Source organism: Crocuta crocuta, unplaced genomic scaffold (genome assembly GCF_008692635.1).
Source record: "Crocuta crocuta isolate KB4526 unplaced genomic scaffold, BGI_CrCroc_1.0 scaffold175, whole genome shotgun sequence".
Lineage (NCBI taxonomy): Eukaryota > Metazoa > Chordata > Mammalia > Carnivora > Hyaenidae > Crocuta > Crocuta crocuta.
Genome location: NW_027530988.1, coordinates 2,449,822 through 2,468,042, shown reverse-complemented (window position 1 = coordinate 2,468,042; position 18,221 = coordinate 2,449,822). Strand labels below are relative to the sequence as shown.

The following is an 18,221-nucleotide window of genomic DNA, read 5'->3' as shown; positions in this document are numbered from 1 at the left end:
TAAGCTACTGCAAGGTGGGTCTCGCCCATTCTGTTGTCTCCCAAAGCCTAGCACAAGGCCGGGCACATAATAGATGCTCAATAAATTTTACTGATGAATGAGTGGATGGATGGAAGGATGGATGGATGGAAGGATGGAAGGATGGAAGGATGGATGGATGGATGGATGGATGGATGGATGGATGGATGGATGAGGAGGAAGAATTGGAAGCAAATGAGGAATCGCTGGCAACTGCCCGGACGAGCTACTATCCTTCAGCTTTCTTTCCTTTTACCGCAATGGCCCGCAGACCCAGGGAACAGAGACAGAGCCCCTGGGCCCTGGCCCCCCTTCCTCTTTCTGACGAAGAGTCTGGACCGAAGGTTCTGCTGACGTGGGAAGGGGAGGAGAGTCTGGAGGAAGGGGAGGGGAAAGCAGCGCAGAGATCGCAGAGACGAAGGAGGCGCCCGCGGCTGCAGAGCTGCAGAGCGGGGTCTCTCCGGCCTCTGTATCCGGGCATCGGTGCCCCACTGGGCCAGAGGACAGCGCATCCTTTCGGTGCGGGCCGGCAGGGCCCCTGCGGTCGGCAAGCTGGCTCCCCGGGTGGCCACCGGGACCCCCGAGCCCAATGGCGGGGGCGGCAGCAAAATCGACAGCACTGTAGAGANCGCCAAAAAGCCTGGCGTTTTCCTCCCGCGCACTCCCCGCCCCTGACCGCCTTCCTCGCACCGGCTCTCCTGCCTTGCTCTGCGGCTTTCTCCGCTTCACCCTTCTCCCCTCACCCCCCAGCAGGTCGGGACCCTCGGAGATGCTGTGCCCACGGAGCAGCTGCAGGGTGAGCGGGAGCGCGAGCGGGAGCGGGAGGGGGAGGGAGACGCGGGCGGCGACGGAATGGGCAGCAGCCTGTCGCTGGCCGTGCCCCCTGGCCCCCTCAGCTTTGAAGCGCTGCTCGCCCAGGTGGGGGCGCTGGGCGGCGGCCAGCAGCTGCAGCTCGGCCTCTGCTGCCTACCCGTGCTTTTCGTGGCGCTGGGCATGGCCTCGGACCCCATCTTCACCCTGGCGCCCCCACTGCACTGCCACTACGGGGGCTTCGCTCCCAACGCCTCTGGCTGGGAGCAGCCCCCCAACGCCAGCGGCGTCAGCGTCGCCAGCGCTGCCCTAGCAGCTAGCGCCGCCAGCCGCGTCGCCACCAGTACGGACCCCTCGTGCAGCGGCTTTGCCCCGCCGGACTTCAACCATTGTCTCAAGGACTGGGACTATAATGGTCTGCCGGTGCTCACCACCAACGCCATTGGCCAGGTGAGGCATCCTGCTGGGCCGCGGGTCTGGGGGTGGGCTGAGAGCGAGGAGCACGGGGCCTCATGCCCCCTGTATCCCTCTCACACCCCCAGTGGGATCTAGTGTGTGACCTGGGCTGGCAGGTGATCCTGGAGCAGATCCTCTTCATCTTGGGCTTTGCCTCCGGCTACCTATTCCTGGGCTACCCAGCGGACAGGTGAGGGCTGCTTTGGGGACAGGGCAAGTAGAGAGGAGGGGATGCTAGGGTGGCTAGCCCAGGCAGCTGGCCTTTGCAAGAGGCCGAAGAGGAATCTCTGGACTCTACAGTCTTCTGGACTTCTGTTCAATAATATGCAGCCCCATCCCTGTCTCAACTTCACTTCCCATCAAGAAATATTCCTTCCATACCTCTTCTGTACAAGGGGTAACACCACCCATTCCCCATCCCCATATGCTTGGATCAATGGCTAATCTCCAAAGACAATAGCCCCATCCCCACTGACCAAAAACTCTATCTCCACAGATAAAAGTCCTAGCTCCTCCTCTATTGTCCTTGTCATCAGTAACCACCTCCCTCTCCATCTTCATAGACTCATCCCCACTAATAGCCCCATCCACATGATGGAGTCCATCTCAATGGCCTTATTCCTACAGATCATTACATTAATTCCTAAATATCAATAGCCACATTCCCACTGACCTGTATAATTCAACTCTACAAACAAATGGGTCAGTTGTCCAAAACCCATAGATTAATGACCACAATAGCACCCCCTCCCCAGTGATTAATAGTCCCATCCTCATAGGTCTTCAATACTCTTAGATCCTCTCAGATTCAAAGCCCAATTTGCATGAATCAGTGGCCTTATCTCAAAAGTCAACAGCCTATTCCCACCATCCAATAGCTTTTCCCAGGGATCAAAACTCCCAATTCCTTTGATTCTTGACACCATCACCACTGGCCAAGTGTTCTGTCTCCACTGATCATCCATATAGATTATTAGACTCATCTCCACCCATATGCAGTCCCATCCAAACGGATTAATAGCTCAACTTTCATGGATCAAAGGCAGCCCAACAGTCAGTAATCCCTAAAATCAATACCTATCCTCACTGCCTAATAGTCACATGCCCACAGGTGAACAGCCCATTCTTATGCATCAGTGGTCTCATTCCCATAGACCAACAGCATCATTCCTATGGAATAAAACCCTCATCCCCAAAGAGTAATAATTCAATCTTCTAAACTCGGTGCCCTTAACCTCATTAACCAGTAAGCTCATCCCCATGGAAAAATGGCCTCATTGTACCGAGTCAGTAGTTTCACTCTCAGAGATCAGTCCCCCTTCCAATGACCAGTGACTCCTATCTTCATCCCCATGGATCAGTGGTCTTATCCCTAAAGATCAGTATCCCAGCCTCTCAAGGATCAGTAGTCCTGTCCTCCACTGACTCATACTCAGTGACCATCATCACTGACCAATAGTCTCAGCTTCTCTGGTCTGTGATCTCCTGCTTACTGATTATTCCCATGAATTCATATCCCCATAGATTCATCCCCACTGACCAAAAGCCCATCCTCATCCCCAGAGGACTAATGTCCCCCCCTCATCCCCAGAGACCATTTGTCCAGTCTTCAAAGATTAATGATCATCCTCATTGATAAATATTTTTGATAGTAAATAAATAATAAATAATTCCATCCCATGGATCAGTAGATCTTCTGGCAAATGACCCTATCCCTACTGACCATCTTTATGGATTAATTGACCCATGAAACAACCCAAGGAACAGTGGTCATATCCCATCCAACCAATTATTCAGTCCCCTAAGATCAATAGATACATCATCACTAATACTATCCCCATGCATAAGTAGCCAATGGCCTCACATTCATAGATCTATAGTCCCAACCCCATATATCAGTGACTTCATTTCCTCTGACCAGTATGAGCAGCACAAGCTTTATCCCCACTGACCTGACCAGTATGAGCAAGACAAGCTCTATCCCACTGACCAATAACTATTGCCAAGCCTCAATGGTTATAAGTCCCCTAAGCAATATCTTATCCCCCCTAATGGCTGGTCTCACTTCCATGCTCTCGTCTCTGACCAATAGCCCCATACACAAGAGTAAATGGTCCCACCCCTGCAGAACCATAACTACATCCCAGTGGCCAGTAGTCAGACATCATTTACCCATGGTCCCTATCCCTTCCCATCTTCTCTAGCCTGTCCAACTTTTTACCCCTGTCCTCCTACCTCCAGCTTTGAAGTGGGCATCTGGGCTGCTCCTCACCCAGCAACTCCTCTCCCAAGGAGTCTGGGTGACCAGAGGCCCTCCCCACTTTCCAGGTTTGGCCGTCGAGGGATCGTGCTGCTGACCTTGGGGCTGGTGGGCCCCTGTGGAGTGGGAGGGGCTGCTGCAGGCTCCTCCACAGGTGTCATGGCCCTCCGATTCCTCCTGGGCTTTCTGCTTGCCGGAGTTGACCTTGGTGTCTACCTGATGCGTGAGTGGCAACTTCCCAGACGTCCTTCCCTTGGGGCTTATGCCTGCCTGTCTCATTCCCAGGCTGTTCCCACTGCCGCCTAGGATCCCCTCAGTCCCTTTTCAGTCCCCAATTTCAGCTGTCCAGGATCTCAGCTGTCTTTCTGCCCCAGCCCTTGAAGAATCCAGGGACTTTGCTTCTTGGCACACCCCTCCCCGCCAGCCCTCCAATTTTTAAGGCCTTCTCTACCCTTGACTTACTGCTGTCAGGGAATGGAGCCTTATTTAAAAATGAAATCCTGACTAGCTATATGTCCTTGAACAAGGATTGATATGAAGGTCTGATGTGAAAGGGCCTGTAAACTGGGAATGCTGAACCCACCAGGGACTCTGACCCTTGAGCCCTCCTAAGTTTGAGGAGAGGAGAGAGGACTGAACGGTCTCTCCACTCTTTGCCATTCAGAGGTTAGTCTGTGGGAGGTGATGGCTACAGCCTCCACTCTGGGTCTGACTTTGCTCTCTGTCCCTCCCTTTCTCCTCCTCTCTCCCATGCCTCCTCCTTCCCTGGCGTTTCCTCCCTATCCCTGCTGTATCTCTAGGCCTGGAGCTGTGTGACCCTACCCAGAGGCTTCGGGTGGCCCTGGCAGGGGAGTTGGTGGGGGTGGGGGGTCACTTCCTGTTCCTGGGCCTGGCCCTTGTCTCTAAGGACTGGCGATTTCTGCAGCGAATGATCACCGCTCCCTGCATCCTCTTCCTGTTTTATGGGTTAGTATTATCCTCCACCTGTTTTCTGGCCATTTCCACCTCTACCTCCAGCCTGGCTCTGGCCCAGACACCCTTCCTCTTCTCCACTGCCCCTGGTCCAGGCCTGCCCCAGCCCTGGCCCTTCAGAGGTGGGAGTATCCCACCCCTGGATCAGGAGACAGGAGACCACAGAGTGCACCCCCACCCCCACCTCCCCACCTAGCTGGCCTGGTTTGTTTCTGGAGTCCGCGAGGTGGCTAATAGTGAAGCGACAGATTGAGGAGGCGCAATCCGTGCTGAGGATCCTGGCTGAGCGGAACCGGCCCCATGGGCAGATGCTGGGAGAGGAGGCCCAGGAAGCCCTTCAGGGTAAGAGACAGGGGTCCCTACAGGTGATGCTTCACATGCACACATGACGGTGCCTTCTCCATGGTTATTGCTGTGTCACCTCTCAGGGTCCCCACCACCCATGTGGAGGACCCTGGGGTTCAGCTGTTTCTTCTAACAGACAGCTCCTCTCTCTTTCCCAAAGACCTGGAGAACACCTGCCCTCTCCCTGCAACATCCTCCTTTTCCTTCGCCTCCCTCCTCAACTACCGCAACATCTGGAAAAATCTGCTTATCCTGGGCTTCACCAAGTGAGCCTGGGTGTCTGATCCAAGGGCCAGGCCAGTAGCTGGAATGGGGGCTGGCTGGGTGGGAAAGGCCTGAGGACCCCTGCAGAGGGTAGCCAGGGTGGTGGAGGCTGTGGATGGGAAGTCAGACACTTCTCTTTGCTTTATCCCCCTTCTCACAGCTTTATTGCCCATGCCATTCGCCACTGCTACCAGCCTGTGGGAGGAGGAGGGAGCCCATCGGACTTCTACCTGTGCTCTCTGCTAGCCAGCGGCACAGCGGCCCTGGCCTGCGTCTTCCTGGGGGTTACCGTGGACCGATTTGGCCGCCGGGGCATCCTGCTACTCTCGATGACCCTCACTGGCATTGCGTCTCTGGTCCTGCTGGGCCTGTGGGATTGTGAGCATCTTCCCTTCCCCACAGTGTGGCCTGAGCAAAGGAACCCCAGCAGAGGTGCCTCAGACAGGCTCAGCCACTGGTTCTGGCACAGGCCTCCCAAGTCCAGACCAGACCCTGCCCAGCTCTTCCACAGTCCTCCTCACCAGGACACACAACCCTGTCTGTTCTCCCGATCGATTAGTGGATGCCCAGAAGCCCACCTGCCTAGAGCCATGGGGTCAGAGAGCCGAGGGCATGATGCCAGGGACTAGGCCAAACATGATCTCCTCACCTCCATTCACATCCTCTGTCTTGGCCCTCCAGATCTGAATGAGGCTGCCATCACCACCTTCTCTGTCCTTGGCCTCTTCTCCTCCCAAGCTGCTGGCATCCTCAGCACCCTCCTCGCTGCTGAAGTCATCCCTACCACTGTCCGGTGAGAGCAGTGCTACTCCTGCTGAGGAAGGGTCTGAGGGAGGGAGGGAAGGCTGCTGAAGAAGGGTTGGGGTGAGGCCTACGGTTAGAGGCTGAGTGCCTCCTCCATCTCTCCCAGGGGCCGAGGCCTGGGCCTGATCATGGCACTCGGAGCTCTTGGCGGGCTGAGTGGCCCAGCCCAGCGCCTCCACATGGGCCATGGAGCCTTCCTGCAGCATGTGGTGCTGGCGGCCTGTGCCCTCCTCTGCATCCTCAGCATCATGCTTCTGCCGGAGACCAAGCGTAAGCTCCTGCCTGAGGTGCTCCGGGACGGGGAGCTGTGCCGCCGGCCTTCCCTGCTGCGGCAGCCACCCCCTAACCGCTGTGACCATGTCCCACTGCTTGCCACCCCCAACCCTGCCCTCTGAGTGGCCTCTGAGCACCCTGGCAGGAGGCTGGCTCATACAGAAAGGTGGCATAAGGCCCTGGCAAACAAATTGGGAGGACTGAGTGAGGAAGGCAGGGCTGCCCAGAAGGCTCAGAGGCACCTCACGCCAGCCATCAAGGAGAGCTCAGAGGGCTGTCCCCACCCCATCTCCTCCCTGCTGCTTTGTGTTCACTTCCTTGGCAAGAGTCAGAGGACAGGGAGCGAGCTCCACAGTGTAACCACTAGGTCTGGGCTCCATCTTGTGCCCAAAGACATCCTCCCAGACTTCATTCTTTCTTGCTCTATCATTCTGTTTCAATAAAGACATTTTGAATAAATGAGCATACCATAGCCTGGACTTCCCTCCCTTCTGTTGTCCTGTCTCTTCGGGGAAGGTTTCTCTTAGTGGAACCAAAATCAGCAACAATCTCCCTCCCCACTCTCCCTGTGCCCCACCCCACCCCCCACTCCGAACCCATCCCTTGTTACTTTACCGACAGCCACCACCCTTTACTGATGGCTTGCTATGCAACTAAAGACTGGGCTAGGCACTTTATAAACTTCACTTAATCATTTAGTCCATTCCAACACTGCAAGGTAGGTGTTTGGATCAATTAATTGTTGTCAAGCAATGAAAATTGGCCATAATGAACTTAAACAAAAATGGGAATTTATTAGAGGGATTTGATGGGGCAGGTTGTGATGGGGAGCTCACAGAAGGAGAAGCAGAACTAGTCATAAAAGGCCAGGAACCAGACAGGGCCCCTGGTCCAGGAAGTAGGACCTCACCTGGATGAATGACCGCCAGTGGGATTCCATCTTTGGGTCATTCCACTGAAGATTCATTTCCAGAGAACAAATGACTAGCTAGCTTGAGTTGATAGGCCTACAGCCCCACCCATATTACTGACAGCTGGGGAGATAGAAAGCAGCAACTCTGCTGTTAGCAGAAGTAGGACAGGATGCTGTGCAGGTAAAAACAATGGATGCCCACTAAGGTATTCTTCTTTTACAGATAAGAAAACTGATGCTCAGAGAGACTCAGTACCCTGGTCAAGGTTACAAAGCTAGTGAGTTGCAGAGCTGGGACATAATTAGATCCTGGAGCTGAGCTCTTCATTGATATACACTATGGCCCACCTTGCCATCTCCTTCCAATCTTTAGGCATTACCCTTGGAAGCAAGGCACCCCAGGAGTTGGCAGTAGGTGACTAGGTCTTCCACAGCAGTGCCAGGACCTGCCTCTCAGACTAGCCCTGGCCAGGCTTGACCACTTTGGGCAAATCTCTTAACCTTCAAGGGTTGCTATGAGATTAAACAAGATAATTATTTATATATGCCTCTTAATTTACCACTAGATGGCAGGTTCCTTGAAGGCAGGAACTTTGTCTCTCTCAATTTTAAAACACAAAAGACTGACACATGATAGACGTTCAAAGTGTTAATGTTAGTTCATTCTTTCAGCAAATGTTTCCTGTGCCCAACTTACAGACCAGTTACCATCCTGGATATTTAGGGCATAGGCCATCCTTCAGGGACCTTAAAATCCATCTAATACTAGGAAGAGTAATGAGAGACACCAGTGGTTTGGGGCGCCAAACAGCTGCATCCTGAAGCAGGTGAGAGTTCACTTTGAGGCAGGAAGCCTTCAGGCATGGGCTTGGGAGAAAACTATAGTGCTTTCAACCCAAAGGATATAGAGAGAGCAAAGGCCTGCAGGTAAAATGGTGAGGCGGTCCTGGAGAGGATTCTTGGGGAAACTGAAGTCTTGAGGCCAGCCTCTTCCAGAGAAGGAAGACCCATTCTCCACAGGTTCCTGCAGCACCAGAGTCCTATCTCCTTCCCCTCTGCCAATCCAAGTACGAGGCCCAAAGTTCTGTGAACTAAGCCATGCTGCCGGGGTCTCCATACTAATTGCATTACTGGAGAACTCCTAAGAACTCTCCTCATTTAGTCTCCACAGCCCTCTGAAATTGGTATTGTTATTTTTATCCTATTTAACTACTGAAGACATGGCAATGAAAGAAATGGAAGGATCAAAACCTGGCCTTCTGGCTGCTCTTTCAACTCCACTAGCTCCTTCACACTTATGTACTGTGTACCCCACATTCTGTAGAACACTGTCTGTGAACAATGTAACTGATTCCAATGTTCACTTTTTAGCTTTGGGTAGCTAAAATTACTACTGTCTCCAGCATTTGGTGAAAACCAACACGATGGTAAATAAAAAAGCTCTGTACTTTTTGGAAGTAAAAGGAGTTATTCATACACTAATGACACTGTCCAATACATACTGTGAGGAATGATATCAAAGGGGCATTCCAGAAAACCCAGTCTTTTTACACAGAGAACCAGATTCTCTGACTTCAACCAGAGGTAGAAGCAACGAAAATGAAAGCATTCAAGAATTATCAGAGAAGCACAGGGGAAAGATAGAGTCCTTCACCCCTAAGCAATTCATGATCTAGGTGAAAAGGGTCAGCATGTATAGCTAACACAACTATAGCATCTTGCTCTAAAATTCACCAACCACATAATCTCACTGGACCCTCATCAATAACCCCATGAGAAACAGTTCTCATTGTTTAGGTTTTTACAAATGGGGAGACTGAAGTTTGAAAAGTTAACTTACTCAAGGTTATGTGACTCGTAAGTAGAGTAGCCAGATTTTGAAAACCGAGAGCCTGCAATCTTCTTACTGTGCACCAGATAGAAAATATGAATTCTCCTATAATCAGTTTAGAAGACGCCCCAGGAACTTGGAGACAGTTTTTAGGAAAATAAGGAAATGACTACTTTCATGAACATGAAACAGACTGCAGAAATGTTTTCACTGGATTCAGAACTATGAGTCATAATGGATTACTCAGGGGAAAATTTTTTTTAAAAAGTATATACAGGTACATTTCTAACCTTAAGTTACATGAAGTGACCTGAAGGCCACTCATTCCTCTCATTCAGTCAACCTAGCCTGGCTACAATATAACCAGTTTTTGCTGATTATCCACTACTGTCTGGTGCTGCCTCAGCTTTGGAGGAAGGAGTATGATCCTTCCCTGCAAGGGCTCCGAAGACCATGAGACAAATCACTACAATCCTATGTGGAAATGCAGAGATGCAATAGTGCTGCAGCAGCTCTGAGGAGGGAAGGATCTGCTCTTTTGGAGACAGTCAAGGAAAGCTTCTCGGATACCTGGACTGAAACAGTGCAGAGTCCAGAGGTATGACAGAACATGGATGGTGTGGAGAACAGCAACTGTTTAAACATCCATGATATAAAGGGAATCTATGAAAAACCCACAGCTAACATCTTATTTATCATGACTGACTGAAAGCTTTCTCCAAAGATCAGGAACAAGACAAGGATGTCTGCTCTCACTTCTATTCAACATCGTACTGGAGGTTCTAGCTAGGGAAATGAGGCAAGAAAATGAAAAACAAGACACCCGGAATGTAAAGGACAATGTAAAACTCTATATTTGCAGACGACATGATCTTGTATATAGAGAATCCTACGGAATACACAAACACACCTGTTAGAACTAAACAAACAAGTTCAGTAAGTCTACTAAGCTTACAATTAAACTTGCAGGGTACAAGATCAATGTACAAAATCAATTGTATTTCTATACAATGGCAATGAACAATCTGAAAGCAAAATGCAGAAAACTCCATTTAATATAGCAAAAAACAATACTTAGGAATAAATGTAATAAAAGAAGTCTAAGACTTACACACTGGAAACTATAAAACATTGTTAAAAGAAATCAAAGAAATAAATAGACATACTGTATTCATAGTTTGGAAGACTTAATATTGTTACAATGGCAAGCCTCCCCAAATTGTTCTACAGATTCAATGTAATCCCGCTGAACATTCTGGCTTTCTTTTTTGCAGAAACTGACAAGCTGATTCTGAAATTCATATGAAATGTAAAAGAGCCAGAATAGCTAAACAATCTTGAAAAAGAGCAAAACTGGGGGTCTCATACTTCCCACTTCCCAAACTTATTACAAAGGTACAGTAATGAACACAGTGTAGTAATGGCATAAGAAATCCATATAGATCAATGGAATAGAATTGAGACTCCAGATATAAGCGTGTACATTCGTAGTTAATTCATTTTCAACAAGGGTGCCAACACCATTCAATGGGGGAAAGAATAGCTTTTGAAACAAATAGTGCTGAGACAAATGCATATCTGCATGCAAAAGAATGAAGTGGCCCCCTCCCTCACACCATACACAAAAGTTCATTCAAAATGGATCAAAGACCTAAGTATAAAGCTAAATTATAAAACTCTTACACAGGCATAAATCTTCAGGAACTTTCTGTTTCAAAGGATACTATCAAGAAAGTGAAAAAACAACCTACAAAATGGGAGAAAATATTTGCAAATCATATACAAGGGTCTAATATTCAGAACATATAAAGAACTCTTACAACTCATTAATAAAAAACCAAACAAGCCAATTAAAAAGTGGGCAAAGAATCTGAACACTTTCCTTCAAAGAAGATATACAAATGGCCAGGAAGCACATGGAAAGATCCTCAACGCTGTTAGTCATAAGCAAATAAAAAATGACATACTACTTCATACCCACTAGGATGCCTATAATAAAAAAGATGGACAGTAACAAGTTTGGTGAGGATGTGGATAAACTGAAACCCTCATACACTGCTGGCAGAAATGTAAAATGACACAGCTGCTTTTGAAAACAGCCCAGCAGTTCCTCAAAAGGTTAAACATAGTTACTTTATGATCTAGCAACTCCACTCCCAGGTATATACTTAAGAGAAATGAAAAGGTATGTTCATAGAAAAACATGTAACTTGTAGCAGCACTGTTCCTAATAGTAAAAAAAAAAAAAAAAAAAAAAAAAAGAAAAGAATGCAAATGTCCATCAACTCATGGATAATCAAAATGTGGTCAACCCATACAGGGAATTATTCAACTATGAAAAGGAATGAAGTGCTGATACATGCTACCACGTGAATCTTGAAAACACTATGCTAAAGGAAGGAAGCCAGACACAAAATGCCACATATTGTATAATCCTATTTATATGAAATATCCAGAACAAGCAAAGTCATAGAGATAGAAATTAATTGTTGCTAGGGACTAGAGGGCGGGCAAATTAGGGTTTTTTTGGGGGGTTATGTAAAGAGTTAATAAGGTTAGGTAGTGATGATGGTTTACATGTTGCACTAAATACCACTGAATTGTACACTTAAAAGGTAATTTTTTATGGCATGTGAATTTTATCTAACAACAAAATCTATACAGCTTTTCAGTGGGATACATCAGAGCTACGGCAAACTGACACTTTTCTACAGCAAATATAAAGTTCTCTTACTGAGTCTTTAACAAATGCTAGCACCTAGAACAGTGCCCAGCACTTTGTAAATGTTTTGTTGAATCAGTGATTACCACAAGCATAAAGAAACAGAAAAAGGCATGGGAGATTAAGAGTTCAAAGATGTTTTAAAATTAGGTCATGACTTAACAAAGGCTACTCATTTTAACCATATACAAAAGGAAGGCAGGCTGTTATTGGGAAAAAAACAGCAACCACTTTTCTTTATTGGTGATGTCAGGTTGGGCAAATCCTATCTGGAAAAGCTCTGGGCTGTCATTGTAAAGATTTGACTCAAACTCTCACTCCAAAGAAATCTTAGAGATAGGGTCCCCCAATTGTTAGACACTTTCCTCCCGCATAATCCCGTGAGATAGGTTCATTCCAATCCTTCAATTAAGAGGGAGCTCCTTAGGAGAGACTGAACAAAAAATAAGCAATCTTTCCCAAGGAAAGCAACTTTCCTTTCATGCTACTTCCTCTAAAATCACTGAGGATTATACAGGAAAAATGAAAAGACCAAGAAAGGAGGGAAATCTGATTCTTGTGAGGGTTAAGAACCAGCAGGTCCAGGATAAAGGGAACCCCCAAGGTGAATTAACACCTTCTGAGCACCTACATTGAATAAAGGCACAATCCATACCCTCAAGGAGCTTGCAGTCTTGTGGGGAAACAGGGATGTAATTGTTTTAATTATAAAGCCATGAAGTACTAAACAGAGATAAGAGCAATTTGCCCTGAGAGCAGGAGTGATTCATATGGGACTATGAAATGAAGAAAGGTTTCTGGCTGTAGTGCTTGGCTTTATACATTGATTCCGACAGAGCAGATAGAACGGGCATGGCATGAGCAATAAATGAAATCTAATAAAATTCAACTGGAATGCACAAGGCATCACATGTAGAGCAAGATGTGGCAGGGAAAATTAATCAGGATCAAATTGGGAAAGGACTTCATTCCACATTTGAGTTTATAATTACTGGTGGTAGAACAGGGGCCTTTCTTGCAACACGAACAGTTTGTGGACTCGGACATCTACCAGGAGCCTACTTTAAGATGGGGAGTTGCTCAAGCAGTTAAAATAGGATGGGAAGTATAGGCAGAATGTGGAGCCGCACTGACTGGACATATAAAATTTAAAACAAAGAAGGGTCAAAAAAATGACATTCGCCTGTCCCAAGATCCAACCCAACAATTTGTAGGGGTTTTGCAGATAGCCATTTAACGCCCCCTGGTGGATAGATGAGACCTTCCCAGTATTAACATCAAGCTACTTCAGATGTTTCACATTCTAACAAAGTTAACACTGAAACCAATGCTATCCAGACTCCTACTAATCAGCCTCTGCAGAAACCTCCACACTTTTCTAGCTGTTATCTAGCTAGAGCCGACAGATCCCGCCCCCACCTCTGCCGAATGCTTAACAAATGACACAACAGAACAGTATATAATAAACGAGCAAATGCTAGTGGTCAATACTGACCTGAGAATTCAGAATACAAAGCCACTGGAGAGGTGAGTTAAGGCTTCAGAGATATATAGGACACTCATCTCTTTAACCTAAGATTACTGAAGAGAGTACCTAGATCAGAGCCAATCACAAAATATCCTGGGAACAGAGATTAATGGTGCAACAAAATATATAAAAATTAAAATTTTAAAATCCTGTAAGTAATGGAGAAGACTTGAGCAGGGCCGGGGCCAGGAACACAATGTAGTATCCAAGGAATCTGGATACCGATCTGACATAAGAATACAAAATGGAGAAATTCGATATTAACTTGACCAAGTAACTACTAAACTTAAGGATATTAAATCAGTAAAAGCCAATTTTAAGTCCTAACTAATGGAATGATTCAAAATGAGTTAGCTGAACAGATTAAGTGGTAACTGCATGGCTACAAAAGATAATATAAACTTTGCCATGGTCTTTGTTAGGTACTAACTTTTCCCCTCATTTTTTGAGTGACTTTGGGGTAAAGACAAGAAAGCTACCCAGATACCCCAAAGAATCTAGTGCTGCTGGTGTGGATAATTCATTTGCATGTTAAATTTAATCAGGAGTACACACTAAGGTGCTATCAGATTACTCTCATCTGGCCATTCTTTTATATTTCCAGGCTCATTTGATTTACCTCAAAAGCCAATCAGGGCTACATGCTACCCAGAAAACTCATCATCCTCAACTAAATACACAATGTTCCTGTTAGTTGTAATTTTAACTCCTACTCCTTAATTCGTAAGTGAGAACTTCCCCTCCACAACACCAGCACTTCCACAAAGGAGAATTAACAGCCATCTGGGATCTAAGAGAAAATAGGAAAATAGATAAATAATCCTTACACCCAAAAGGCGAAACAATTTTTATTTTCAAAAACAACTTTATTCATGACACATATTAAAAAAAAAACTCCCACCCCCTGGAAATGAGCTAAAAAAATAAAGAAAATCCACCTCCCACCTCCCTGTTCCCACGTCCTCCCATTCCCTCCAAATAAAAGGGAAAAAAAGGCAAAGGAAAACAAAACAAAACAAAAAACGGAAAAACAAAAAAAACACCCCCAAACCCCCCAAAACAAGGTAGTGCATTTCCCCAGGGGGTAGGGGAATTTACACTGGAGCCGCTGGGAGCGGAACGGAGATCTTCCGGCTACAGAAACCTGCAAAGAAAGACACTCAAAACAGAAAAAGAAACACAAAAGGAAACAAAATAGATCACCAGGCAATCTGGAGGGGCAGGGAGCCGGAAAAGAGGGGTGGGATGGGTGGTAGACCTGGCAGGACAGGAGCAGGCAAGAGGGGACTGTGAAAGTTAGGGAGAAGATGGAGGGAAGGTAACAAGCAGAACAGTTTGGTGTCCTTCCAGAGCCCTGGGTAAAAAAACCCCTCCTACCACCCATGCCCACCTACCCTTGAGCAGCCCCCAAGGTGGTGAAGTGGGACAGGGAAACAAGGGGAGCAGCTTGCGCAGTTGAGACGTGTCCATGGCGAATCCCCAGAGTGAATGAGCAGCCCCCTGCCCCACTCCCTGGGCCTTCCCCTACTCCCCAAAGCAGGTCCCTCCTCAGCAGTTAGTTATGGGATTCTCCCCCCTTTCCACAGTATATCTTTTTTTTTTAAAAATATTTTTTTTTTCCATCAAGGTCATCTTCTGTTTTTCTTTTTTTTTTTTTTAATTCTTTTTTTTTTTTCCTTCTTTTCTCTTTTTTTCCTCTCTCTCCTCCTAATACACACTTTTTTTAGTAAGGGGAATACCATGATGTCGCTCTAGCCCGGCCCCTGGAAGAAAGAAGGAGAGTCAGGTGTTAACATGATCACTTAAGAGTCAGCACAAGCCCCTCCCCGTGGGCCCTTGCCCCAGTTATAGTGCAGGAAATGGGGGGAAAGAAGTTTCCAAGTATCCTAAACCTGACCCCATTATCCCAGAAATCATGACACACTTGGCAAATGGGAGGGGGCAATTAACGGAATACCTTGCCAGAGGCAAAAAAGTGTATCTGAGATATGGGGACAAGAAAATGGACTTCTTGTTTATCCACTTTTCAGTTCTCCACAGCGCTAAACCCCAGGCCTTTACCATCAGATCCTCCCTAATTCCTGGGAGCAGATAAGTAAATCTTATGAAAACCCAAGGTGTATAAGCCTATCCTGTCTACTTAAAGGTAGAGAGATAATAAAGCAACAACACGGGCATCACACTAGGCCCAGAAAAAAAAGTTAACCTTGTAAAACACTGGCTCAGTTGAATAACTATCTCTTGATCCTCCTACATGGCTAATGAAAAGGATCAACTAGCCTCTGGTATTCTTCCAAGGGAGGTTCAATCTTCAACCCCTCCTTAACTCTGGGAAAAGTAGCAAATGTCCAAGCAGTGCCTTCACTATACTGAGGCAGTTTTTCCTGGCCTGTTTTGTAAACACCTTCACTGCCACCAACTCTCAAGGGAAAAAAGGCTGGGGAAGAACCATCTCTCAGAACAAAGTGGAGAGATCCAGCCCTGATCAGCAATTCCTGCTCCAGAAAACGATGATGAGACTGGCCTCCTGGCCTGGCCTGCAACTACCTTCCTCACCCTGCACAGGCAGGAGACCAAGTCCCTGGAGACCAAGGGGAGGGTAAGCGAGGGAGGTTCCTCAGATCAGGAGAGAAGGAAACATACAGGGCTCATGGGAGGCGGGGGAGAGGAGCAGCCCATCTATCCTGACCTGTAGACGCGACCCCGGGGCCTGCTGTTAAAACCACTGTAGAATCGAGAGCGGGAACTGTTGTAGTTGGTGGTTCGGGCACGGTATCGGGCTCGTGGGAAACCCCGGTCTGTTGTGCTGATGCCTGGTCTGTTGGTTCGTTTTGGGATCACCTGACAGCGAGGGATGTACAACAAAAAGTCTCAGAATAAGTCTGGAGAGTTTACACAGAACCAGAACAGCAATGGGTATGGGGCTTACCTTGATTTGTCTTCCTCTAAATAGGGACTCATCTAAGGCCAAGGAAGTTCTCACTGACTCTTTGTCTGAGAACTCTATATATGCAAACCTGAAAAGAGTAATTATTTTATCTATTTGAAGTTTAAAAAAGCAACTTCCATCTCAAATCCAATTTTTTGGCAAGCTTTACTTGAATAATAACACATCCACATTTTGAAATTACTTTTCAAAAAATTTTTAAATGCAAGACTTTAATCAAAATTTCTAACTACTCTTGGAAAATTATAAAACAATATCCACAGGGCCTGGATTTCCATTATGGCAGAACCAGCTAGGGCTAAGCAGAAGCTGTCCCTCCCTCGTCTAGTTCATGATCCCACCCACACTAACCTTCATCTTTATCTAAAGGCTTCTGAGGACATTTACATGCGACCCCTGATACGTATCGACATTAATACCCCATAAGATGAACACCACTTACTTTTAACAGCTAATTAACATACTGCTCAATACAAAACGTAATTTATCTATTTTTAAAACGTGACCAAAATGATCTCAATTTACTTCCCTACTTACCCTTTAGGATGGCCACTAAATTTGTCACAGAGTATGGTAACACGGTTGACTGAACCACAGCCATGAAAGTGCGCTTCCAGCTCTTCTGCTGTTGCACCATAGTCCACCTGTGGGGGTAGAGGAGGTTATGTTTCACAGGTACTGGGCAAACAAACTCCCATCTCAACAGGTACTGCCTAGCCTCTGGGCTGGGCCACCATATACACCAAGGCAAATCAAATCTGGTTCTTTAAGAAACTAATCCTTTTCTCTTCCCAACACCAGTACCTCTGTGGATCACCATTACCTTTTACCTTCTCCAAATCCTGCCAATACTCCCCAAATCCACCACCTATCCTTGAAATGTTCCTTTCAATACTACAACTAAGCAACTCCCAAACAAGAGCTTCTCCCAACCCCTATCAGGGCCCTAATACATACATTGCCGACATAGATGGAACGGGCATCAGCCTCCATCTTCTCTTCAATGGACATGATCACTGGGCCAGCTTTGAAGAAAAAAGAATCAGGAGGGAAAACGAAGCTAGTTTTCTATTTGACCAGTATATGCACCACTATCACCACCAGTGCTAGAGTGAATGAAAAGACTTTGGTCTGCTCTGTTCCCTGCTGTACCCATTACTAAGAATACCATCTAACACACAATAGGTACTCAGTGAATATTTGACAAATCAAGCAACAGACTAACACATTCCTAAAAAATCAGAGAAAACAGTACAGGAATTCCCTCCTGTCCCCAAACCAAGTCCCAATTTAATGAACAGCTTTGAATGAAATCAACTGAAAAGTGAACAAAAACCACGGGAACGCAAACTCAACATTTCTGGATTAAAGGGAAAGCCCCCTGTAGCCAAGCAATTTCTTAGAACTCCTAACTAAAAGGTCTCCAACTAAAAGAACTATGAGCGTTGAAGGTCAAATGCCAGTTGGAAACCTCCACAAAGAGTGGAGGTACAATAAAGAACAAAGAGCAACACATATGTAAAAAGGACAAAGAAAGGCACAAGATAGCCAACATCAAAACAGATTTTTACCTCACTAAGGTCAGAGGAACACACAATGGACAATGACCACAACACCAGCCCAAAAATCGCTCAGACAAGCAGCTTCAAAGTCCCAAGCATCTAATCCCATACAACCCGCGTTCGCATAACCCTTCCGAGGACCCGGGTTCCGCGTGCAACCGCCAGTTACTCACCATTGCCTGGAGGTGGACTCATATTCATCTGTTTCTCTACCTCGTTCTGTAGCTCCTTTAGCTTCTCGGCTTCTTCCTCCATCTCCCTGACTCGAGCTTTGATCGCTTCCAGCTCCTACAATGAGTGGAAAGGGTATGGAGAAGAGCTTAACAGGAACCAACGCAGGGGCTGCGCCCAGCTATCCGTCGAGCGCGGCCTCATGCTCGGCCATTTCCCTCGCCCCACGCGCGGGTCACGAAGAAAAGAAAAGCAAGCTACCTTCTCTAAAACAACACTAAGCACCCATAACGCCCGAATCAACCCGGCTGGGCCCCTTCTGGCGGTCGAGGAACCGTCCCCGGC

General features: G+C 47.0%; 2 protein-coding genes across 3 annotated transcripts in view; one reads left to right on the top strand and one right to left on the bottom strand.

Annotated features, from left to right (window-relative positions):
- The first annotated feature begins 774 nt into the window (after positions 1-774).
- On the top strand, positions 775-6,674 carry SLC22A17 (solute carrier family 22 member 17). Its single transcript, XM_077770418.1, has 9 exons — positions 775-1,278; positions 1,371-1,474; positions 3,613-3,767; positions 4,345-4,510; positions 4,713-4,858; positions 5,022-5,127; positions 5,286-5,503; positions 5,807-5,918; positions 6,036-6,674. The coding sequence occupies exons 1-9, from the start codon at positions 871-873 to the stop codon at positions 6,322-6,324; spliced, it is 1,704 nt and encodes a 567-aa protein (XP_077626544.1). The 5' UTR covers positions 775-870; the 3' UTR covers positions 6,325-6,674.
- A 7,352-nt stretch (positions 6,675-14,026) lies between these two features.
- The window catches only part of PABPN1 (poly(A) binding protein nuclear 1), a 4,343-nt gene continuing 148 nt past the window's right edge, over positions 14,027-18,221 (bottom strand). The window contains exons 1-7 of one of the 2 annotated variants that reach the window (XM_077770417.1): positions 18,138-18,194; positions 17,879-17,993; positions 17,101-17,168; positions 16,681-16,787; positions 16,126-16,213; positions 15,886-16,037; positions 14,027-14,959 (exon numbers count right to left, since the gene is read on the bottom strand). In XM_077770417.1, the coding sequence (XP_077626543.1) occupies positions 14,920-14,959; positions 15,886-16,037; positions 16,126-16,213; positions 16,681-16,787; positions 17,101-17,168; positions 17,879-17,960 (537 nt within the window). In that variant the 5' untranslated portion in view covers positions 17,961-17,993; positions 18,138-18,194 and the 3' untranslated portion in view covers positions 14,027-14,919. Of the gene's footprint in view, positions 14,960-15,885; positions 16,038-16,125; positions 16,214-16,680; positions 16,788-17,100; positions 17,169-17,878; positions 17,994-18,137; positions 18,195-18,221 lie in introns of those variants that run through there. The other variant, XM_077770416.1, reaches the window with a different exon arrangement.

Coding starts and splice junctions, on each gene's coding strand:
- SLC22A17 (XM_077770418.1), top strand. CDS start 871: ATGGGCAGCAGCCTGTCGCTGGCCGTGCCCCCTGGCCCCCTCAGCTTT. Junction 1,279..1,370: donor CCACCAACGCCATTGGCCAG/GTGAGGCATCCT, acceptor TCACACCCCCAG/TGGGATCTAGTGTGTGACCT. Junction 4,511..4,712: donor ATCCTCTTCCTGTTTTATGG/GTTAGTATTATC, acceptor CTCCCCACCTAG/CTGGCCTGGTTTGTTTCTGG.